Genomic DNA, 25,576 nt, shown 5'->3' on the forward strand with positions numbered 1-25,576 from the left:
AAGCGGCAGCGATAATGATGTTGAAGTCATTAAAGTCTGGAATTCAAGATCTCGTGGAGGTGGAGAAGGAAATGCAGAAGAACTTGGAAACAACCCTGCGTCTGTTACAAAGTCAGAGGAAGGTGAGTACAGTACAAATATTGGATCAAACACCAGGCAGCTTCATTTTGCGAAGGTGGTTTGAGAGGGCTCTCTGGGATTCTGCTTCATTGCAAAATGGCAAATTCCTTAATTCCACGAACTGCTGCTATGCTGACAGCTCCCACTGCTGCACTATGCTCATCCTGGAAAAACACAGGGCATCAGTTTAGACCTCAGGGGTCTTGGGGCTGGGAAGCTGCACAGTTAATTTGTTTTAATTCTTAAGTACTACATGATGCGAAGTGAACAGAGGAACTGTGCCGCTTTTCATCTCTTTTTAAACTTATTGGTGAAAGATGAATGGAAAGATTAAGAAATCTGCATGTCATTCATTGTTGCACCTGGAGTTTGAAATGGACGTTGAGCAAGCAGATACAATGCAACAGGAGCATGAGACCTTTTTAAGAATTTAAACTACTTACATCCATACATCTCAGTTTTGGATTGTCCTTTATTTATCTAGGGTTTGTATCTAGTATCATAGAGCAGGTTTTCTGATTATATCATTTCTTGTGTGTCTGTTCACTTTCCCTAAATAAATAATTTTTGGGGACACTAAAGGTGAGAAATCTTTTTAGTTTGGTTCCCATCCAAATGACAAATACACTGTAAATGTGTAAGAGGAAAAGTGTGAGTGTGTCTGTGTAAAATGCCCAGGCAGTAGTAAAATACGTACCCATACAGGTTAAATGTGTTAAAGCAAATGCTTTCATTAGAGGCAGGATGACTCTATGTCTCTTGATCACTTTAATGTTCACCTCTCTCATGCAGCCTTGTTCAGTTTAATGTAGGTACAGAGTTTCTAAGCACACATTTGGTGCTGCACCAGCTGAGGTTTTGGGCAGACTTTCACTGCAGCTCTTGGGGGACCTTCTGCAAAGTTCTGGGGTGAAGACAGAAATAGATAGGTGGTGTGTATAGGATTTTCCCTAGGTCTCTTACTCAGTTAACTTGTTCATTCTTCATTCTGGTATGGGAAAATTCAAAAGCTTGTATGAAGGGAAGCTCAAATGTGAGTTCTGTCAGCATCAGTTCTATCTCGAAGATGAACTTTACTGTTGTGTCATGATAGATTTGCAGTGCATAGTCTGAAAATGTAAATGATTTCAATTGTTCGTGAGATAGAACACTTCTACTGTGTAAGTAAGTAGCAGATCCAAGTTTCTATGTGAAAAAAGTTAGTGTTATGAATCTAATTAATCACTTGTTACCACTCTAATGAAAAGCAGGTTAAATTGAAGATCATAGAAATAACATAAAATAAATTTAAGTAACTTAAATCAAGATAAGTCATGGTTCTTGTCTGCCTTTTTGATTATAATGCTGAATGCATGCTTTCTCCTGGCTGAATTCAGAATGGCCATAATGGAATTATCATTAAAGATTGCCATGGTTTGCATCAGACACTGTTGAGTGGGTGATCCAGACCCCAGAAGGGTTGTTTTGCCTGATGCAGAGTTAAGTCAAATCAACAAAATTAAGTTATAGTAACATGTTAAGAATGGGATTGTTTGCAGGTGCGTGTTTTAGTGGTTTTAGTAGTGTGTTAGCAGATGAGCAGACAAGAAACTTCCTTGAAGAATCACAGAATCATGGAATGGTTTGGGTTGGAAGGCACTTGAAAGCTCATCTAGTTCCAACCCCCTGCCACAGGCAGGGACACCTTCCACTAGAGCAGGTTGCTCCAAGTTCTATCCAACCAGGCAGAACTTTGCAAGAAGGCAGAATACAATGGTGCAATCTGTTTGGGTTTTTTCCTCTCTTGTGAGTTAATATAAAAGGCAGGGAGGAGTTGTTTTGGTTTAGAGTTAGGGGGTTTTTTCCCTATATGCGGATGTTGTCTTTCAAATTACCTTAGGGGAAAAAAGATCCTAAATCTGCGCCTTGAAGAATTAAGCTGCTTTTCACTGGCTGTAACATGTATGGATGGGTTTTCAAAGATGCAGACTTGTTGGGAACAAAGCTGTTGATAAGTACTCTCGGGGAAGAGATGGAGGTGGTAGAACTATTTATGCTAATATCCTGCAACACAAAAAGGGGATTTGCGACTCTTACTGATGACTTGTGCTGTGATAACTGCCAATCTGGTGATTGCTAATAGTGCAAATGCTGTTTTTTCTTTGCCTGTTTCATTCTCTTCCTACCTGTTAAGCCCAATAATGAGGAAACAACTACGTAGTTGAGACATTCAAAGCATTTAAATGGAGACCATGCCTTTTGAAACTGCTTTTACCTTGTTCTTTATAGGCAAAGCTACATCCTCTTCCAACCCTGGTAGCCCAGCGCCAGATTGGTACAAAGATTTTGTCACTGATGCAGATGCTGAAGTGTTGGAACATTCTGGGAAAATGGTGCTTCTCTTTGAAATCCTTCGAATGGCAGAGGAGCTTGGAGACAAAGTGTAAGGCAGTTCTAGAGATGCTTTTAGTGACCTTATAAATGGGTTAGTCTGACAGTGTTCTTCGTTCAGGGTTCATAGTGCTGGAGCTCAGTTTTCTGAAGCAAACATGCCTGCTACATTCATTTTTATCAGTGAGTTTTCCCTTACGTGCATGTATAATCCACCAAATTCTTCCCCTGTGCCTAGAAAGGCTGTTTGTTTCAAAGGTAGTAACAGAGTGAGGAGGGAATTAAAATAAAGCACTACAATAATTCAAATAACCTCAGAGGTGAATTTTGTCTTTCCCCCTTTGTTTTCAGCCTAGTGTTTAGCCAGTCCCTAATATCTCTGGATTTGATAGAAGATTTTCTGGAGCTGGCCAACAGGGAGAAAACTGAGAAGCCTATTTATAAAGGTGAGTGTGACAAGTCTTTCTTCAGTCCAGAGGGAATAGGTCTGAAATAATTGTTTTCATTAGAAGTATTTTATGCTCTGTACTATTCCTGAAGTTGGCAGGATTATTGGTCTCCTCTGCATGTGGTATCTGCTGTTCCGTGATGGATTCACTTTTGATTTCATTCTCTAGCATCCATGCCTAGTATAGCCTAAGCAGCTTAAATGTTCATCATTCAAAAGTAGGCGTTTTGTGCTGTTACACGCTGATGCGTGGCAAATTCTGATCCTTCCTCCTGGCAGACAGCTAATGAAAGAAAATCAGACTGCTTTAAATCAGTGTGTAGAACATAGAAAATGTGAATTTAGGCTTCAAGTGTACTTCAGTAGATTGTTTTATGGATTTCATAAGGAAGCAAAGTATTGTATGAAGTGTTATCCTAGCAATGCTCAAATGGCGAGGAATTTCTCACTAGGCAACCATGTCCTCTGCGTAGGGTGTTTCTTCTTTTCACTCTGTGAGATTCTTCCAGAGCTCCTGATGTTGCAGTTCATCCTTACGTGAAGTTTCAGTTCCCAGTACATGTTGAATGTAAAATTCCTTTGAATCTGAATTCCTTTCAAATATCTAAGTGCAAACATGTTGAGCAGTTGTGTAAGAGCAGTGTGGCTGGGGGATACCAACGCCGTAGTTGGGTGAACATCTCCAGTATCCATCACAGATTTATTGTTTCTGGCTGTTGCTTCCTTAGCTTCTGAACATTTGTTATCTCCAGATGTTATGAGCTGTCTGTATTCTATAGAGTTTGTGCCTTTAGTGTAATACAGTGGTTTCAGGGGTAGGGTTTTTTTATTTGTGGTTGTTCTTTTGTTAAGCAATTAGACTGTATCATAGCAAGATTCACCACATAGAGACTTTCCTGATACAACTCAACAATCTGTTTCTCATAATCTGATTATATGGAGCAGTGCTGTCTCCTAAAAATGCTATTTCCTGTGTAATTGATGGCACAGTGGGGTTTATTTTGTGTTTCTATACCTTGATGGCTACTGAAAATGAAAGGTTACATGTGAATTGGGGAGAGAAGAAAATCCTCTATCAGCTGTAATTATTTTTCCCTCATCTGGCAAGAAGTGTCCATAGCTCACAGGGTAGTAAACTCAAAGAGCTTTTTCTGAATTTCAGTTCCAAAATGATCAGACATTGACTTTTGAAATGCCCTTTTGAGCATTTACCTACGAATGCTGTTTGTATGGGAGAGACTGACTTAGACTAGTGGTGTAATGTCGAACTACACCAATCCATTTGAAAAGCACAGTTAGTACTATAATGCCTAAAGAGTACATGTAGTTACTTTCTGAAATGAACTTTGGTTCCAAGTTAAGGTATATCTTTGCTAATGTGTATCTACAACTAGAAACAGTGGAAAAATAAGAGGAACTACCCCAAAAAAACTCAGGACTTTTCAAATATTTCAGTTTAAATTAAGCCTTGGAACATAATTGGATTATAAATTCATATCTTTAAACTCCAGTCTCTATAAAACTGCTTTGAGGAGTTTCATTTAATATCAGTTGATCTTTTTGTAAAAAATAACAAAATCTGAAGAAGAAATGAATAGGGAGAGATGCTGGATACTTCTTGCAACCTGAAATAATAATGACAACATCTATCTTGTTCTTTTTTTGAATCCTTTTAGACAACATTGGCTTAGGGTTTGTACAAGCTGTTGCAGGCTTGTGGATGATCACTGTCATCACAAACGCTGTTGCTGTTATTTTCTGTCACGTTACATACTTTATATATATATGTCATGTTACATATTTTATGCTTATGTGCAGCTGTGCAGGCTGTACTGCTTCATTTTCAAGGCGTGCCTCTGGCAAGCACCTGTATCCTCCAAAAATGTTTATCTTGAGTAACTTAGAGTCTTCTCTCATTGTTTAAAATGCCAGAGAAAAGTGTATTTTATGTTCCATATTTGTTCTTTTACTATTTGGAGTTGTGTAGATCCTGTATGATCAGTCTGGTTATTTATGCAATCAGCATTTTAATCATTTGACTATTAAATCTATAGGTGAAGGAAAGTGGTTCAGAAACATTGATTACTATCGCTTAGATGGTTCAACTACAGCTCAGTCGAGAAAGAAATGGGCTGAGGAATTTAATGATGAAACTAATGTGAGGTGAGATCTCTTCTGAGATATATATACACATATACGCTTAATTCTCTTTCTTTTGTTCCATAGTTCTTTGCTATTTGTATTAGTGTAATGACCTCTTAAGGCTGGGGAGCTAAATGTCACAATGTTGTCTAGTGCAGAACTTGCACAAGAAATGTGCAACAAGAAAGGACTGGTCAGCACTTGTTCAGTATTTCCTTGCTGTTTTCATTCTTACTTAGATGTTAGACACTTTGGATCAGAGAGAATCTCTTTATTACAATTACTTAAAAGGATATAAGGAGCAAGGAGGGTCAGAGCCCCATTGGGGTCTGGCCAGGAGACAGCAGTCACTTAGACAGTCAGAAGCATACAACTCTCTTAGCTGTCTCCATAATTGTCTCCCAGCCATCCACGGCTCATACAAGATGGGACTTTCCAGTATGATTTGGGTAGGTAAATAGGTACAAATTTGTACAAGTGTAATGAAGTGAAGGGGTTTGACCTTCCGAGAGCTGTTTATAAATTAAAGTACATACTTACATTGCAGTCATTTTTAATGTACAGCAAATAAGAATAGAAGTTTAAATGGAACAAGTAATTCAGTGTTAATACTCTGAAGTAGTTTGTTCTGTGAGGTACATGTCAAGGCCTCATTTTAAGTTGAACCTGAGTGAGATGGTATTCAAAAAAGCAGATACATCAAAGAGGTGGTGTCATTCCAGAGTTACCCTGGAAGTTGGCTAGCCAGGAAACAGCTTCAGTAGCATGGGATGTGCCTGTTTAAAACTGTGCTTTAATTTGATATAACTAATTTTATTGGAGTTTGAAAATGCAAACCCAAACGTTTTTAATTCCCCACCAGTAAGAGTTGGTTTGCAAAAGGCCCTGATCTGTATCTCTGGGAGTGTGCATTTTGCTCTAAGTGTTGTCCTTGTAAAATCTGCATGTTTTACGCTTAATACAGTGTTTTAATGAAGTGTTTGAGTTATTGCAGTGTCTGAATGACTACACAGTAGCATAGCAACATGGGAACAATAATTGGTTTCCAAAATACTGACATTTTGCAACTTTTCTCTATTCCAGAGGCCGCTTGTTTATTATATCCACTAAAGCAGGTTCCCTCGGAATCAATCTCGTGGCTGCTAACAGAGTAATCATCTTTGATGCATCTTGGAACCCATCCTATGACATCCAGAGTATTTTCAGGGTTTATCGCTTTGGGCAGAACAAACCTGTGTTTGTGTACAGGTTTTTGGCTCAGGTAGGTTTCTGTCTGCTATTTTTGTGATACTCTGGTCCTGCAGTCAGATTTGTGAACTGTAGCTGCTTGGACTTGTGTTGAAGCCTGTAGCAATCCACACTGATGCAGTCATCTTCCAGCCCTAAGCTGACAGCAGGAAAAAAACTCTTGAAGGAAAGATGGGTAAAATAAATAAGAATTGAAATTATTTCCTGTTAAGCCCACACTGGCTGATGTTTGTGTAACCCACATTCTGGAATTGCAGCAGTGATTCCCACGTCCAGACTCAGAAGAGTCTTCTCAGCTTTTGCCATTTGCACGCCACTAAAAAGTCTTAATTGAAGACACTGTAGAGGATGTGGGCCCCTGACAGTCCAACTGGAATGAAAACACAGGGAGCTAAAGAATTTGTTACAAGAAGGCATCCAGCCATGATTTGGAAACCTGTTTCACCCACTATATCACCATATTGAAGATGTGTAATAATTCTGATTATATTTAAAGTATAATGCCATTATTTCTGTTAGGAAGTACCTTGTGTCACTCTCTAGTTCTTTGGGTGTTACAGAGTAGACTGCAGACCTTTTCCCAGTAACAGTACTTAACTCTTGATCAAGTCACTATTTACTTGCCAACTTAAACGGATTACTTTTTGTAACGCACTACTGTCAGACATGGGTTTTTCCTTCAGGCTTCAGTCTATTTTTGTACTCGTGCACTTCTGAACCGTCAATATCCCTTTTAAATTACCATGTTGAGAACAGGCTGTGCTGTTCTCATACTTCTCACAGTCATCATCTTTTTAGGAAAAAAAAGAGAAAGTAATTTTCCTTTTTTCATCAAGGATCTAATTTTCTCATACACAGCTGTGACGAATTAGACTTGACTGCTTCCCTTCCTTCTCCTTTCCACCCAAGTGATATGGTATCTGTTTTCCTTTATACAGGCTGCTCAAAGCAGCAAAATAAGGTACATGCTGAGGAAATTGCCATTTTTTGGTCATAATCCTACTTTGGGGAATTGAAGCAAAACCAGATCTATTCAAAACACTGGTGAAAAAATACATTTCTCAGTCTAGTCAACAGTCAGATGACGTATGTCTTTGGGTTTTTAGGGAACAATGGAAGACAAGATCTATGATCGTCAGGTAACAAAGCAGTCGTTGTCTTTCCGGGTTGTCGACCAGCAGCAAGTGGAACGTCACTTTACTATGAATGAGCTTACAGAGCTGTACACCTTTGAGCCAGATCTGCTGGATGATCCTAATTCAGAAAAGAAAAAGAAGAGAGATACACCAATGCTGCCGAAAGTAAGTTGATGCATATCACTAGGAATGACATGCTGTAAAAATAACTTGCATCTGTTTAAGGACATACGGGGTATTTGATCTTTGAAGAAGAGTGGTGTGTTTTCGCTTCAGAGCAGTGTTCTTCACTTTGAGTGGAAGTGAATGGCAGGAAACACAGTAAAATATGTAGTAAATACAATGGGCGGTATAATGAGCTGGGTAATGAGTTTCCCTTCAGTGCAATTAACAGTGGGAGAAAAAGCTCTTCAGTTAAAAGACAGTTTTAAATTGGAACAAACAAAAATACTTTTTCACACAATTGGAGTGAACAGTTTTACTGCAGGAAACTGTAGAAACCACGATTCAATTAACATCTAAGTGAGTTGGTGCTAAATGAACTTTGAAGTTCACAATGGTTTGTTTTCAGTGAGGCCTGCCTAACTATTTGGAATGGCTGTGGCATGTGTAGTCGTGGTTCATTGTCACTGCTCTGGATAGTGAACCCCTGTGCTGCAGGATAGTGGTTCATTGTCCTGTGTGATTCTTCAGGAACTGAGAAGTTCTGTAACTGAATTTAAAAATAAAAGCTGTAAGTTTTGCAGTCAGGGAGGAGGAAACTTCAGGGGAAATAGCAACTTGTTCATTAACTCCTTTCTTCTTTTCCAAGTCAGTTTGTATTTAAGTTTAGGCTACACTTCTGTACTTCATCTAATTGACATACTCTTGTGGACATGGTCTGCTAAAGACTAATTCATCATTAAGCTGTTGTGCAGTTATCTTTTTACTTCTTTTACTGGGTGAATAGCTAGTAAACAGTAACATGTAAATGGTTAAATCTCTGAGTTAGGACTGTGTTTAGGTCATTATAGAGCGGGTGTGGGGAGGAGGGAGGAAGGGTTTCCAGTTCACAAATCTATTCATTTCCAAGGAAAAATGTTATGTTTTCCATTCTAGACTATCTGTACGATACCATGTAATAAACTGTGGTCAGGCATCACTTTGGCATTCTTAATAGTTAAGCCATTCTCTGAAACAGTCTCTTGGACCACCTACAGCGTTGGAGCAGCTGCCAGGGGGATTTAGGAAGTGTGAGCCCTCTAAGCGTTAGTAGCTGTTGCACATGCATTTTTAAACCCTTGAAAACAAACTTTAACGACTGTATCTAAGCCTCTTTTTATTGCAGTGTTTCTCCCTGTAAGCAGTAAACTGTAGATAACACAGAAATTTATTCTACCTTTTTTTACTATGTTGTACGTTTTCATTTGGGCAAATTGATTTTTTTTCCCCTTCTGAAACATCTTCCTTTAGGTTGTAATTAATAGTATTTATTTTATCTTTTTTATGTTCTTAGTTATTTTATGCCATATACATCTGTGCTTCCACAAACTCCTACATAATGCATCACCATTTGCTGCTGTTACTGCTTATTTTTAAGATAATAAAAACAAGTTGAGAACCTGCGAAGCAGCTGATCATGTTCACTCAAAGCATTGATCAATCCAAGGCAGTAATTCCATTTTGAGAGTTACTTGTTTTCTTTTACAGTAATAAATCAATTAATGATTGAAGTATAATGTAAAAGATTATAAACTCCAAACTTGTATTACCATTGTTTGAAATATTAAGTTCCATATTAATTCCCTTCCAACCATCGCTGTAAGGTTTGTGTAAGTTAAGATCAATGCAGGCTTTTAACCCAAGTCCCTGGCTGTGAAAAGAGCAAATCTCTGTACTGGAATTCTCTTTGGTTTTGACATGGCTTTAGCAAATAGTATTGCCTGGAATTTTGTCCTTTTAAAGGTGTGTGTCTTTGTACACACTGTGTACAGATTTCTAATCCCTTTTTTAATTTGTTGGTTGAAAAGGCTATAAATCATCTTGTAGATTAATCTTATTTTAGCAGTTTCTGTATTTATTTGTTGAGAGCAGGGCTTTACATTCCTAATAGCCTCATGGAATACAGGAAGCCAGCCATTAAGCCCCAAATACTCTTTCCCTTTCTTTGTCCACCTGAATTAGTCTTGGTAGTGTAGAATCATGCTGGAGTTGAGCTGGAGGTGTGAAGTGGACATAGGTAACTCCCAACATGGGTTGACAGAGTGGCCTGTGGCATGCAGCGTAAGTGGTGTTTTCATGTCTCCTTGGTGTAGTTGTGGTGAAAACCTCTTTATAATGTTGGGGGGGAAGTGTTTCTAGGGGTGTTAATAAAAATCAGTTGTCATCATGTCAGTTACTGGTTGCGATCTGGGCTTTGGGCAGGGAGTCTGAGGCAGGAGTGAAGTGTGTCCTGAATGGCCATCAAATACACACGAGTGGTGAGTTCCCATGAATGAATCCTGGGTAGTTCAGCCCAGGGGAGATGCCAAGTGAATAATTACATCCAGGGTGACTTCTCTGCTGGTTTGTCATTGACCTGCTTTGCCTGGGTGGGCAGTGCTTAGCGCCAAGGTGATAAAACAGTCACAAAGGAATCAGAGGATTCCGTTTCATTTGGGGCTTATGTTTAGTATTCTGATGATCCTGCCTTTTTTAGTATTTTTGGCTGTTTGTCTTCCCTGTGCACTTCAGCTGAGTGGGATAATTGCCTTTCATTTTATCCACAATTAGGTTCTTGCTTTGCACGCAAAACCTGAGCTAGCCCAGTAGTTGCAGTGACTCCTTCTTTGATCCCTGCCATGTGTTTAATTGAATTGTGGCTCATGCCTTATTTATAATATTGTAAGTTTAACTTTTATTTCCTATTCTGTCTTTTTCTGGTCTGTCCAATTCCCTAAAATCCTACATAAATAATCAAAAGCAAGTATCAGCTGTAGGAAATAAGGCAGTGGATGTTATTCTTACAGTTGTGGAAGGCTGTCGATCCAAAAAGTTAACTAATCCTTATTTCAGTGTAACTTTAGCAGAGATGCATGATTTAACTTCATGAAACTTCTTAACAATTAAATGAATTTAACACACTCATAGCATTTTAAAAAAATAGTCTATTAAAAAGGCTATTGATATACTTATAAAAACATTTTATTGTAGCACAGATTAATTATACAGCATTTGGGGATTACAGATCTCTTTTTGATGATGGTGCATGATATTCTGATGCTTTGTTTGTGGTAAGTTCAGCACACCCAACCTGATCTCTGCAGCTCTAGGCTAGAAACAAAGGCCACTCCGGCTTTACCTGTATTACTCTTCCATCATTGAGCTGTCTACCCCTTGCTTACAAAGACTGAGCTGTTCCTTTATAATTACCAGCAAAGCAAAATAGGCATTGAGGCTAAAAGAAGGCTTTAGTTCTGCCTTTTACAGGTTTTGTGCATAATTGTCTCTCTTTATCTTCAGGCCTCTTTTACATCTTCAAAGCATAGTCTGTTGAACAGTGTTATCATGGTGTAATTTTACAGTTGTGCAGACAGTAAAGTAAGGGATTACCTTCGTAATCCTTAGCATTGGTCTGAAATGCACAGTAAGAAGGCATAAGTGAGGTGTAGATGGGTGCTAATGGTGGAGATACAGCTAGGCTCTGAAAGAGCAGGTGTTCTCAGATATCTGTGCTTTCAAACATTTTCAGTGCACGTTAACCCTTGGAGCATGGGGGGAAGGGTGTTCGAAACCAGCGTTTTAGAATTGCCTCCCTCCAAGCATGGGAATTCTGAATAGAAATGAGGCTAAATGTTTTCCATCTTTTCTCCAGCCATTTAAAGCATGAATGTGGAAAAACCTGGAGGGAGAACAGGTTTTCTGCTGGATGTCAGAGAACTTCATGACTTCGGTGACACCCCGCAACAGGAAGGTTCTTTAGGTGTGCAGCCAGGAACTGTCTGTGTAGAGAGCGGAGATGCTGAATGTTTCTGTTCTATGTAAAAGTCAATGCAAAGGTGCAGTATGTAGTTTTCCTGGGAGCTTATCAGAGTTTCATGTCCAGTTCTAATTTCAGTAGCAGTTTTTTCTGCCCTTTGTGGTCTGAACAAAACCTTCAGGTTCTCAGGGGAAATGCCTGTTGCACTACAACCATATCTTCATAGTGCCATTTCTCTGCCCTCTGAAACACCCTTCTGCATCTTAAATAATGTGAATACTTGGTTTTAACAAAATACTTTTATTACAGATGTTATTCACATGAATTATTAAGGTAGGCTTAACTTCCACTGTTCGATTTCATTCATCTGCAATCTTTGCAGAGTTGAAAAGCACTACTTTAGAAATTCAGTCCAGAAAAAGGTGTAATGGCTATCTAAAATCCAAATAATCAGTTGAATTTGCTGGATTTAAGTATAGAAATAATTACTGTGTATAGGCCATGAGCTTTATGCAGCTGTAGTGACTCATTGTCTAACACAGACTACAAGTATGAGTAGTTTTTGTTGTTATTTCTGTAGAGTAGCAATACAAAAGGAAGAGACGGTGTGAAGTGAGGAAATCCTGTTTGTTATGATTGTATTTTGGGTGCTACATTTTACTTCGCTCTGAAGTTAACAGTGGATCTGGAGTCTTTTTTTTTAATCAATCTGATTTATGACTGGGCTATTGCTTTGTTGGTTTGTTTTGGTTTAAATTCTTAACTTAGGCTCTCACAGCCTCTTAACACTCAGCTCCCAGAGGGTGGTGTGCTGGGGGAGCCTTGGCTGCTGGCAGCCGACAGGAAGAAGGGTTTTCATCACAAGTACTGATAGCTGGACCCGGTGATCAGTGCAGTACTTGTGGCATGCCTTGGCCAGTGCAGTGCATGTTTCAGACCAGTATGGGTGAGGCAGAAGCTGGGCAATGACAAAATGGGGCACTGCCTGTCCCTTGGAGCTGGCACTTTGCATCCTCTGTTCCTTGCTTATTCCTCCCCACATCAGCGTGTTCAGTGGATTAGAGTCACAGTCACATTTTTATGTGGAATGAAAACTTGGCTCGGTTGAGGTCATGTAATGCAGATGGGAAAAGCAGATTAAAATAATAGTTGGGCTTCAGTTGGATATAGTATATCATTATTTTATATTACCTCAGGACATAGCCAGGGCATGTGTTTTACTGTAGTTCCGTACTGGGGGACAACTCTGTGAATTTGGAAGGCTGTTGATCTCAATCAGAATAATTTGCTGCTTATTTAAATTCATTTTTATTCTTAACCCTCGTATTAAATGTTCAATTGGTTGAGGAAAAGCTTGTTTATGAATTACAGCAGAGCTCATACTCCTTCATGGAAGATTTCCTTCCTAATACATTTATTTCTCATAGCAGTATCTCTTCATATTTTCATTCACCACCAAGATTTCATCTTAAAGCTTATAAACCAATCAATAATCATTGTTGTATCAACAAGCTAAACAAAGGAAAAGAAATACTCATTCTGATGGGTTTAGTGTGTGTAAGGTAGAATTTATTATTTTTAGCATTGTAAGATTAAACAAACTAAATGGCAGCACCTTCCACATCCCACTTTTCAAGCGCCATCATTAAAGTTAATGCAAAATAAAGTTTAGACAAAGAAAAGCAAACACACAGTTGGATGTAATGTAAACCACATTTTGAAGACTCTGCTGGCTGAGTGAGTGTGGATTATATTCCAGTATTGTTTTCAATAATAGTGTTACCATGGAAGTTAATGCATATGCATGTCCAGGAACCCTCACACGCTGATGTAAGCTATGGTATGCTGAGAGCACTTCAGTTGTGTCAGCTTGCTTTTGTGATATCTTCCTGACTTCTTCACCCACTTCCTCTAGATGTTTTCCTCATACTCTCTTACTGCATCCCTTCTTTCTCTCTGCCTTCTCTCCCACCACCCCAAAACCACTGTTACTTGTCCTTGTGCCCATTAGTCCTGCAGATACTGCATTGAATATTTAGTTAAGGAGCTGGTGATGAAAGCATTGATTCAAATTTAGGGAGACCAGATAGTAGAAGGATGAAACAAAGACATAATGGATTAACATAATGGAGTTCTAAACACATGCAAGAAACAAACAGCTTTTTGTAGCTGTTGTGACAAAACCACTGGTCAGGACCAGCACATGCAGTTCCCAGTGTTGCAAAAATCTGTTTGCTTGTGGGTACAAGCCACCCTTTCCAATCATTGTTCTATCTAGATCATAAAACATCAGGGCAGGACATTTTATGTTCGTGTTTGTACAAATGCCTTGCAGAATAAGGGCACCATGTGGAGTGGGTCTGCAGGTGTTCATGTACTGCAAAAAGTATATTCAGTGTGTTCATTGTAATTCATTTCAGGGGTGGCCCAAAAATTCAATGAGAGAATGTTTTTGTATTATGAACCTTAGTCTGAGTGCTGGGGTATGTTGGAGCTTTCCGAGTCCTGCAAGCTCAACAGTGATACAAGTGCATTTAAAATGAAACCATGTCCAATAATCATCTCCAAAAAGGGACTCCTGCAGTGCAACATGAGCGGGTTTTAGTGGTCTTATAGAGCATGTGTTCCTTCATCATCACAGCATTACCTTTATTCTAAGCCAGTGGGGCATCATCTTTGAAAATACTTTGTGGAGACTGGGATGTTGGCTCGGTGAGGATGAGTTCTGCAACCCCCTTACTGCCTACCTCAAAACACCAGCTTTTCACATTCATTCTCTATCTGGTTTTATATCACTTTTTCATTGAGATCAGGATCTACAGTAATGTGGCATCTGCACTCCAGACAAGGGCAGTAGCAACTTAGTATTGTGGTTAGCATCTAGTTTGGTTTGGTTTTATCTATGGAATGTTCAGCATGCTGGTTACTCTGCATTTCAAAAAACACAAAGAGGATTTATGTATCATTTTTTGTATTAGGAATCTTAGACTGAATGCTGAGCTCAGATATATGTGTGTGTGTATATTAATACAGATACATGTATATAAAGTGTTAGCATGCTTGTGGACAAAACCTTCACAAGAGTTTGCCATTGTAAAGGACATTGTAAATATCTTGGTTAACCTTAAAAGCAGGCAAGCGTTAGGGGTATTGTGGACTATAGAGGTCTAAATTGGCAACCTGCTGATCAAATCCAGTTTATAGCAGTGTCTTTGACCTTTCTTAGTCTAGATAGTCAAGGGGCTATTTATCTTGATGTATATCTTCTGTTGAATGTTGATGGACCAAAGTGCTACTTAGTGTTTTAAATCCAGTAGAGGTGCTCTTTCTATATAGTAAATGCAGATTATTAATAGGTCCTCTCAGGTATCCAGCCTAAGCAAAGGAAAAATCATTGAGTACATTCCATTCTTTTTAGGTTCTTAAAGTACATTTATTGTTGTGGAATCCAAGTGCATTCCTGTGGTTCGTTAAGTGATGGGACTGTCATCTCTGTAACAGATTGTTAATCCATTACCCTCCCTCTGAGGAAACTTGTACTTTGAAATGATTTTGAAATCTTATTTCTCTGTGGTCTGAGCTGCTCTTTGTGAAACGGGGTCAGAGCAGTAAGTTGGGAATGCACAAGAAGTAAATAGAGTAGAGCTACTGAGTGACTCCTCACTTAGTTGTCTCTTCATTTGAACAGGATACAATTCTGGCCGAGTTGCTTCAGATCCATAAAGAGTATATAGTTGGATATCACGAACATGATTCACTCCTGGACCATAAGGAGGAAGAGGAACTCACTGAAGAAGAAAGGAAGGCAGCGTGGGCAGAATATGAAGCCGAAAAGAAGGTAAAACTATCTAATCAGGTTTACATACATGAAAAAAAGCTTGTGCTTTTTTTTTTCCTTCCCTATTATTCCCTGTGTCTTGTTTATTTGATATTTAAGCAGGTGGTAGAATGAATAAAATGGTAAATTGGCTACAGGTTTGGGATTTTTTACTGTAAAAGGAATATGATAACTTGGTGTAACTGGAGTCTAATAGCAGAAAATTCCTGGAAAGGCAAAGTTTGGTATTCAGATCTGAGCAGACATCTGAAAGTACAAAAAGTATAAATTGCCAGTGAGCATCATGAGTGAACAAATGACAAATGAAATGGAGTATTGGAAAAAGGTTTTGTGAGAGAGAAGAAATAGGAAGATAGATAATACTGTAAGCACTAAAATTGCCCTATGAGAAATCCATATGGGAGATGAGCTTTATATTTATAATTTATTTATAAATTATGCATTTCACTTCATCAAAATTTGATTGCAGTCAGGTCAAACTCAGCATTAAGTAGTGGGTTTGCAGTATAAAACTGAGTCTTAATTTAAGATACACTAATAAGCCTTGGTCATTTTCTTTTCTTAGTATACCAAATAATTGAGGTAAATTCCTGTATTACTGAAGTCTAGAACTTTGGTTCTTCTTTGATTAAAACATCCTTTTGATTTGAGGTTTGGAAAGGATCCTCAATTTACTGAGGTTGTCCTTCATGGGCAATGTACAGGGCTTGTAGTCTTCCCTAAGGGCTGATTTGTCTGTGGATGTTATCTCCTGGGTCATTATAGAGGACCATGAATTACCAGAGTTACTCTAACGTAAGTGCATTTTGTCTTTTTAAGGGCTTGACCATGCGTTTCAACATGCCAGCTGGGACCAATATGCTTCCCACAAACTACAACTCTCAAACTCCATATATTCCTTTCAATTTGGGTGCTCTATCAGCCATGAGTAATCAGCAGCTGGAGGTAAGTACCACTCCAAGTAGTGTAACGTGTCTGTGTTGCTCTAAGCATGCATGTTTTCTTTCTGTCACCAATAATGGATAATGTCATTCTTGAATATCTTGGTATTTATGTAATTGTATCCTATTTTCAATAGGAGATTTTTGTGTGTAGCTCTAGTGAAGTCTTAACTTGCAGGCATATAAACCTATACCTGTATAGTCCTCAGGATTCTGGAAGGTTAACTGCATTCTTTGTAGACATCAGTTACCACATCTAGCTTTCTACCTCCTGCCCAAGAAGGGATGGGAGTGAGGAATAACATTCTGTTCCTCAGTCATCTCAGGTCTTAGTTTGCCTTTTTAGCTGAAGTAGTTGAGGGTGTTTCTTCCTAATAAGATGCCATGCTGTAAACTGCAGAATTTGAAGCACAGTTGGCAGTTCTTACCACAGGAGGTCTTCGGTACCTACTAGAGTCTGGTGAGGAGCCTGTGCTAAAGAATAGAAAACCTCTAACAAAATGTGCTCATCGAGAACCTGAGCAATAATGCACAATTTATGCCAGTATTGGGCTTTAACAGAGAATTTAGCATAATATGCAATATTTTGAGCACACAGAATGAGTTGAAGCTGTAACAGCATCAAAGCCAGTTCTGCAGAACATTTGTCTGGGTAGAAATGGAGCGCTCCTTTTATGATCTGAATACCTTTGGGTAGAAGAAGAGCTTTTTACAGATGCTGTCCACTGTACGAGTTGGCAGATCTGTACATGCTGTTCAGTACTCTATGCTTAAAGTCAGTTGTGTGGCAGCTTCGACTCACTGACTTGTGCAAATGGAAAGGAAAAAGTAATTAAAGTCTAGGTATAAAAGGCAAAAAATAATAAAACTTATAAAAGGATGACAAATGTGTTCTCTGTACCTGTACTTTATAATTGATTTCTGGTGTTTCCTCAGGACCTTATTAATCAAGGAAGAGAAAAAGTTGTGGAAGCAACCAACAGTGTAACTGCGGCAAGAATTCAGCCCCTTGAAGACATCATTTCAACCATAGTGAGTGAAATAGATAACTGGTGGTTTAGATCAGGACATGGGGAAAACATTAAGCAGTGTCAGACAAAGAAATTACTATTGTGTGTGGTCATTCAGCTAATTAATTTTACTATCAATGAATATAATTTGCAGTTTGTATCGACCTTTATCCCTGCAGCTTGTAGTAACCCTGGGTGGTATCTAGATGACATAGAGCCTTAGAGGACTGGCAGTTTAGGTCCATAATTATTTACCACGCTCTGAAAATGCTGATTTTCTACAAAGAAGAATAATGCTTATGCATATATAAGATGTATTTCCTATATCTTGTCCTTATCTGTCGGGGTCTGCCACATTTCTCACTTGCTTCTAATAACCTAGAAGTGTATTACCTTAGCAGTTAGAAGAACTCATAGTTCTGATTTTGGGGAAGTATAACTTTGCATTTGTTGGAAATTGCAGTGGTTTAACTCCTGATGCAACCCTGAACATAATGCAGGAGCTCAGTTACCATTGTGCTATTGTTAAAATGAGTAGTGCCAATAAGGTTTTGGTTTTTTCTCCTTTTCAGTGGAAGGAAAACGTAACCCTCACAGAGAGCCAAGTGCAGGCCCTGGCACTAAGCAGACAGGCAAGCCAGGAGCTTGATGTCAAGCGCCGAGAAGCCATCTATAACGACGTCCTTACTAAACAGCAGATGGTAAAATACCTCCTACTTATGTGATCAACTGTCCATGTGTGAGCTGGGATGTTGAGTATGGGCTGTGTATGTGTGTGTTCATAAAATCAAAGTATATGTTCAGGTAGATAAATACTTACTTGCAGAACGTGCCTTTCAGTGGGCCAGGTATTTGCTGGCATTGTGTGAGGGTGTACGTGATGTGACGTGGGGAGATGGTGACTTCTGCAGTGTGTTGGATTGCACTGCTCAGCCTGCTCAAAGGAGAATCCATGAGAAGATCATTAAAAATACCAGGTTTTTCTGTTGAAGTAGTTTGCTTGAAGGTCACGAGCCTTAAAGAGAAACCTGATTCCCAGAGAGAGCTCAGAAAGCAACTTAATGAAACACGAATCTTGAACACTATTGGTGATGGGTTTTCATCTTAGAATTACTCTGCAGAGTCTGGAAGTTGCTCCCATGATGTCACTTGGAAGAGTTTTTTCTTAGACAAACAGTTTAGTGACAGTCTGCACACAGCACTTTGGAAGGAAGGATAAATGGTACCTGACAAATAATGTTGTAGCTTATATCTGGGAATAATTTCACAGTGTAGTGCGTGTTGCCATAGCAACTTACCTAAATGCTGCATGCAATACAATAGGCAAGTCATTAAGAGAACTTAGCCCTAAATGGTGTTACTAAATGTTTTCTACAGTAATCAACTTGTGAATACCATCACATTAGTGATGGTGATAACAATGGTGCTTTTTTCTTCAGCCACCCTATCCCTGACAAATTGATTTTAACTCTGAACTTGATACTCGCAGCACTGAGACGGGTTGTGCACTTACAACAGCTCTACTTTCCCTTCACAGTTGATCAGTTGCGTTCAGAGGATACTTATGAACAGAAGACTACAGCAGCAGTACAATCAGCAGCAGCAGCAGCAGATGTCGTACCAGCAAGCAGCAATGAGTCACCTCATGATGCCAAAGCCTCCAAATTTAATCATGAATCCTTCCAACTACCAACAGATAGATATGAGAGGAATGTATCAGTCAGTGTCTGGTGGTATGCAGCCACCACCATTACAACGAGCACCACCCCCAATGAGAGGCAAAAATCCAGGGCCTTCCCAAGGGAAATCAATGTGATTTTGCACTAAAAGCCTAAAGGATTGTTAAAATCAGAGAAAGAACTTTTATTTTTTTAGGAATCAATGGCTTAACAGAACTCAACTGTAAAAAAGGTAAAAAATAGTTTGGTTGGTCCCCTTTAATGCCATGTTCCATATTAGTGTTTCAGCCTTGTTTAACTAGGACATAATGTTTTCCCTGTTGTCAGTGATGTTGCCTAGAATCTTCTTACATATGTTGAGTACAGGAGATAACAAGTTGTTTTCAGTGAAAACAAGTCCTCCCGTAACAGTAGCATCTCCACAGGTTTCCTGTCTAAACTCCTATGCTTGCTTTTAGTGGCTGTGAAGCTGTCATCAGATTTGAGAAGCTTAGGAAGGACTGCAGGTCTGTATGTTTCAGTATATACCATATGTGAATTGTAAACAGCTGAGTTCTTGATTAGAGTTGATTCCTCAAATTATGGAATACTTTTCTGCTTACCCATTTCTTTATATTAGTGGGAATATTAGAAGAGAAATAGTCTAGTTTCCTTTTGACTGAGATCTGGACTCGTACTTTATCATCTATGCTGAATGAAGCAGCAACTAAAAATACTCTTTGGAACAGAACTGAGTGCAATATTCTTATATACTACTGCTCTGAAACTTTGAGTCATGCAGTTATATAGAAACTGTGTATACAGCCTTAACTAGTGACTTGGGGAAGGTGACTGCTCTTCCCCAGTCTTCTGCCATTTTTTGTTTTCAGTTCTATGTGATGGAATTACAAGTGGTGATCTTAGGTAGAGATGTTTTTCCTTCACATGCTAATTTACTCGACCGTGGAGTCCAGTACAAAGCACATTTCTGTTAACTCCTTAATGCTGGTGCTACTGTCTTTTCCCATTGCCGGCAATGGGAGACAGGCCAAGACAATTAATTCCTGGTATTTTGGGGGTTAAAAATAGTGATGGTGGCCAGGGTCAAACCCTGTTAGATAAAACAACTTTAAGATGGCAGAACCATTGCTGGTATAAAATTGATGCAAAGAAAAGTGCTGTAGCAACTTCCAGAGCTGCCAGAACAGCAAAATACCTTTTTCCTCTATTAGGTAAGAGTTTTGGTTATGCACTCCTCCCCATCCCCTTTTGTTTGTGTGAAAACATGATTAATACACAAAGAGCTTGATTTTTGTTTTATGGTTTTTCTTATGTAGACCAGAGATACATTTCTGGTTTGTTATGTATCATTAGCACTCTCTTTACCCACACTTTTTGTGCTTGTGAAGTCCTACTTAAATACAGTAGGCTTTTTCTTTGAATATAGTTTGGTTGATTCTTTCCCTCCCCCCAAAAAAAGAGTTTATAAATCTGGGGATAAAAGTAAGTGATAGGAACATTGAGGCAATGGTGTATCGACTACAGAGAACTCGGGAGGAACGAGTGGATGGAGGCGTTTGCCCCAGACATTGCTGGACTCTTCTGACTTGCTGACATGAACTGAAAAGTGTTTTGGTTTCTGGAAAGTTTCTTGCAGGAGTTTGCGTTCTTGCCCTGAATGGACAAGTGGTTTTTGCATCTGAATATGCAAATCTTACACCAGAATTCGTTTTGCGATTGAAACTTGGTTTGTGATCTGAACTGTTTGTTTGATCTGTTGCAAAACCAGCTAACCAGTTGCTGTGTTGGACTCTTTTGTTACAAGATACCACAAGAGAACCTCAGTATGTGTGAGTGCTTTGCCAGTTCTACAGTTCAATTTAATCTGGGGGGAGGGGAGCAAAAAAGAGACGTGTTCACATGAGAAGAAACAAGATGTGAGACTTTTGAGACAAACATTTGAAGGCAGATGTACTCTGGGCAACTCTCACTGACACTCCTACGTGTTGTGAGTAAGAGAAATACTTTCTACCAAACCTGGGAATGTTCAATGGAGTTTTACAGTAACTCAAAGACTTAAATGTGGAAGTTTTAGGCAACATTTAAAGGCACATTTTTTTTCATTCTGGACACAGCTATGGGTAACAGAAGACTAACCACATAAGAAGAAATTGGAGATAAGCATTGAAATAAACCTTGGACCACTTTGCATACATGTTTCTCACTTGACATTTTAGCTGCATAACAATGTGCTTTGAGTATAACATCAAGCTTTAACAAATATTTAAAGACAGAGAACATACATCAATAAGATAATAAAAGGCTCATTTTTATATTTGTTTTAGATGTTTTAACTAGATGAAATGGCTTAAGATGACAAATAAAAATGTTGCTTGTAATACAGTTTTGCCTGCTAAATTCTCCACATTTTGTAACCTGTTTATTCCTTTGGATGTAAAGCGTTTTTGCTTAGTATTGTGATATTGTATATGTTTTGTCCCAGTTGTATAGTAATGTTTCAGTCCATCAACCAGCTTTGGCTGCTGAAATCATACAGCTGTGAAGACTTGCCTTTGTTTCTATTAGATGGCTTTTCAGTTCTGTATTAAATATCTTAAGTACTATAGAAAAGGTGTCCCCTCTTCCTCTAAGGCTGTTTTGTAATATATATAAGGACTGGAAATGTGTTTTTAAAGAGAAGAAGCATTCAAGTATGACGATATACTATCTGTGTTTTCACCATTCAAAGTGCTGTTTAGTAGTTGAAACTTAAACTATTTAATATCTCATTTAATAAAGTGACCAAAATACATCAACGTGCCTTGTGCTACATTCACAATACAGGGTTAACGTCGCAGGGAAGCGGGCCGAGAGCGAACGTGGCTTTTGAGAACCGCGCTGCGAGTTGAAGCTCTGAGTTTTCCTGCAGTGAGAGGTACCCGTTACTGGATGTAGCCATTAATGTCATTGAGGGGAAGTGGTTGTGGTCCAAGTTTTCTAATTACATTAATTAATAGCAGCTTCTGCAGCCAGTCTGTCTGCTAAAAATAGAGTGAGTTACCACCCAACCATGATACGTTATTATGTGTGAGGTGATGTTCTACTTGGTCCAATTAGAAGAACCTAATTGCATATTTTATCCTCATAATTGTACTTCTCACTTTCTTAGTTATTAGGTCCCACCTGTCGGGCAAAAGATAACCCTCCCTATGCAAAAGAACAGCACGACAGTTGTGTGTTCAGTATGTCCCTACGCTTGTTCCCTGTACCTGAAGTTCTCTGGTAGCTCCTGGCTGGGGCTGCAGCCCCATTGCTGCCCCGGATGGATCTGCAGGGGAGGTACGGTTGGATGTGCTGGGAGCCGAGACAGGGCAGATGCCATGGAAATCATGTCTGGTAGGAAAATAATCACGTAGTGCTATAAGGGGCAATGTGGGCAGCGTGGTTTTAAATGCCCCTGTAACTTTGCTTTGGTTACAAACCTGTACAAAGCAGGGCTGTGAGGGGCTCTAACGCTGAGCAGCAGTGTGCTGAACGCTTACCCTGCGGGGTGTTTTGTCTTTAAAAGAGAACCATCCCCAGCAGAGTAAATAAAAGTTAAATTCATCAGTTTAAGCAAAAAAGAGGTTTTGTAGTTTGATAAATTGTCAACATTTATGGAAAGACCAATGTCCTGAATGTGCCCAGCTGGAGATGTTTGGAAAAGTGCTGCCGTGAAGTGCGCAGGGAAAGGTGTGGATTTACCCCACTGTGCAGCCTCTGGGCTGGGATTCCACCCTGGAGATGTGTCCCAGCACAGAGCAGCAGCAGCACACCACCCAGGCGTGTCTCTGGGAGAGCTCTGCTGCCCTGAGGTGCAGGAGGGTGGTTTTCATCCGGGCACAGCTCCTGTACCTGGTGACAAGGGCCTGGAGGTGACCGGAGGAGGGTGATGCTGCCCTGGAGAAGGGCAGAGGGCTCAGAGGGGAATGTGAGCACAGGGGAGGTGGTCACCACTTGGGTCTGTGCTCAGCTCCTTTCAAGGTATGGTCCTTGGCTTCGTGTTCACACACTGGTGCGTGTGAAAACTACTGGACACTGAATGTGACATGGTGATTGATACTGGTGCAGCCCCCAGCTGGAGGGGCACCTTCCCTGCCTGTCAGCACTGAGGTCATGGATTCTGTCTGCTATTTCAGGCTCTCCATCACGTTCTCCAGGTGGAGGTAAGTCCCTGGGGCCTCTGTTCCTTCCACCTCTGTGGAGAAATGAGCCCTGAGCCACATGTCCCACTCTGCAGTGTCCTTACAGGGACATCCCTGAGGCCACATGTGCATTGCCACTTGTAGGTCTGTCTCCTCAGTCCCCTCCCAGACCATCCCCCTGCGTCGGATCAGACACCAAAGCTGGGGACACGGGTGGTGTTGCAGTGTCTGTGCTGTGCCTGGTGCCATGTTGGCTTCACACAGAGGGTTCCCCTCATTTTCTGCACCCCTTCATAGTGAGGCTTTGAGACACTGCCCATCTCTTTGCCACCGACATCGACTCTCCTGCTTTGCACAGCTGTTTCTGGGATAAGGTTTCCTTTCCAACATGCCCACCCCTCTGGGTGGACGGGGAAGGGTTGAAAGCCTTTTGTCCTGTTCGCTGTGGCTTTCAGACCCGAGGCTTTTTGGGTGTACAAGAGCACTGGGGGTGAAGGTTGCAGTGGGACCACAACCACCCCCTACACCAGCCACCTTTGCCTTCCCTTTGGGAGGAGTTTTTCAGCAGTTCCTTGTAACTTTGAAGGACATAGAAACTGAGCTGAGGTTCCAAACACATCGACGTCTCCTTTTGCTAATGTAGGAGGAAGTCTTTTGGGTTGAAGCACCACAAACGTGTTTTCCTCTAAAACTTTCCCAGCAGGAGCAGGGCCCGTCGCTGGAGCAGACCCACCTCGGCCTGGCTGCGGGGTCCATCTGCCAGCCCTGTGGAAGCCTCCAAGCCAAAGGAGCAGTCGGCATCTCCTGGCGCTGGTGGGATAATGGCTGGACAAGGTGACAGGACAAGAGGCAAGTGTGTCCGTGGCGAGAACACCCATCACTGATTATGCCCGGTGCCACTCGAAGCCTGCAGCTGTTAATTCTGCTGCTGTTCAGCTCCCAGCTCAGGCACATTACTCCTATCTACAGTATTGTGTTGAACCAGAACCCAGCCCAGTGAAGCCTGGCTGAAAGCAACCCTTTGGGTGGGATTTAGCAATGCCAACCTCCACCTTTATGCAATATCCCACATGGGAGGTGACACCAACCTCGATCAAGGGCTTTCCAGCAAATTCTTTGTGGATTTCATTGTTTGCAAGTATCATTTTTTTGAACCCAGATCTGGAAAAGGGGTTTAAAACCATCCCTCACTCCTGTGTGTCCCTTCGCGGCAGGAGGCAGCTCTTCAGTCCGGGTATCAGACACATTGTCCCATGGACCAAATCAGCTCCCTTTCCAGTGGGTGAAGAATGTACTTGGCATTGCTGAGATCAGGTTTTGTCCTTCATTTTGAGGAAGAGCAGCAGGATCTTAACCACTGGCTTTACCTTCAAGCACAATGGAAAGCAAAGGCAGGATCATCCCAGGGAGGCAGAGCAAAGCTCGGGGGCTGAGGGATTTCCCTTTGCGCAGGGGAAGGTCAGAAGTACACCTCGGGGCACTTTCCAGGAGCAGTCGTGCTCCTGAGCAGGAGATGTTTCAGCAGTGACTCAGGGGAAGGTAAATAAACACGTTTCATTTCAAACACGGGATTAAATTCCTTCGTGTCTGGAGCACTCCAGGTAAAGCTCCTGAGATCACGTCGTTGCAGTCGCAGTCTGGTGGCTGCCGGATGTGCTGCTCCCGACTGCTGGGACAGCGAAGGGACATGGCAGGGATGCAGGAGGTGGTAGGAAGGGTAATAAGCAGCCGGAAGCGGAGCTGGGCTCCTGGGCTGCTGCTTTGTTAGGGAAGAAGCTGGTGTGGGTGATCCCTGCGTGAGTGAAATCGTCCTGGGAATTCACACACCAAAGCTGGCAGAGCTGAGATTTCCCCTCGATTGCTTTGTTAGGAACAACACTGTGAAAAATGCAGTTGTGATAAGGAAACCCCCAGCTCAAGGCCACTACAGCTGTGCTTGTACCTATTTTTGCACGCTCTGGAGAACCACGTTTCATGCCACCCTCTCCCCTGCGCTGCGAAGTGCCTCCAGCACTCCTGCTCCCACCACGTGCTGCAAACCCTCTCTGCTGATCACAGGGGACAGATGAACAAACTGGGGTCATTCCTGGCAGCCTCCCTGGCAGTTCTGTGGCATCTTGAGCAGGCAGTGAGGGCAGATGTGTGGCACGAGTGTCACTGTGGGCTGAGCTGCGGAGCAAAGACTCCACCATGAGCATCCCCAGCCTGGCCAGCCCGACGGGAAGAGGGTGGAAATGTGGGGCTTGCTGGGGGCGCTGGAACACTGGAAGGGTTGGTGGCGCCCAACAGGAAGCAGGAGCTGCCCAGGGACAGATGAGAAGTGATGGGACTGTGGGACCAGACAGCTTCTGCCGAGGAAAATGCCACGCAGCCATGAGAGTCCAAGCACTGCCTCAGGGAGGGTCTTCATCCATGGTAATGGCTTCAAAATGAGGCATTTTGGAAATTGCTTTTGTTGCTTTCTACTTTTTCTCCACTGATTTTTCTAGGATGCTTCAGGTTAGTCTTGGGTGAGATGTGGTGGGTTTATAGCAGGTATTATGG

The 25,576-nt window shown here is 40.9% G+C and overlaps 1 protein-coding gene across 1 annotated transcript in view; it reads left to right on the forward strand.

Annotated features, from left to right (window-relative positions):
* ATRX (alpha thalassemia/mental retardation syndrome X-linked) overlaps window positions 1–19,100 on the forward strand; it is a 63,976-nt gene extending 44,876 nt beyond the window's left edge. Inside the window, 11 exon segments of the mRNA XM_010015574.1 lie at window positions 1–122; window positions 2,389–2,542; window positions 2,842–2,936; window positions 4,993–5,101; window positions 6,164–6,341; window positions 7,435–7,629; window positions 15,090–15,239; window positions 16,059–16,184; window positions 17,117–17,212; window positions 17,763–17,891; window positions 18,728–19,100. The exon segment at window positions 1–122 is cut by the window's left edge and continues 36 nt beyond it. Coding sequence (XP_010013876.1) covers window positions 1–122; window positions 2,389–2,542; window positions 2,842–2,936; window positions 4,993–5,101; window positions 6,164–6,341; window positions 7,435–7,629; window positions 15,090–15,239; window positions 16,059–16,184; window positions 17,117–17,212; window positions 17,763–17,891; window positions 18,728–19,006 — 1,633 coding nt within the window. The 3' untranslated portion in view covers window positions 19,007–19,100.
* Window positions 19,101–25,576: the final 6,476 nt, after the last annotated feature.

The sequence above is a fragment of the Nestor notabilis genome, unplaced genomic scaffold, assembly GCF_000696875.1.
Source record: "Nestor notabilis isolate BGI_N333 unplaced genomic scaffold, ASM69687v1 scaffold15125, whole genome shotgun sequence".
Taxonomy (NCBI): Eukaryota; Metazoa; Chordata; class Aves; order Psittaciformes; family Psittacidae; genus Nestor; species Nestor notabilis.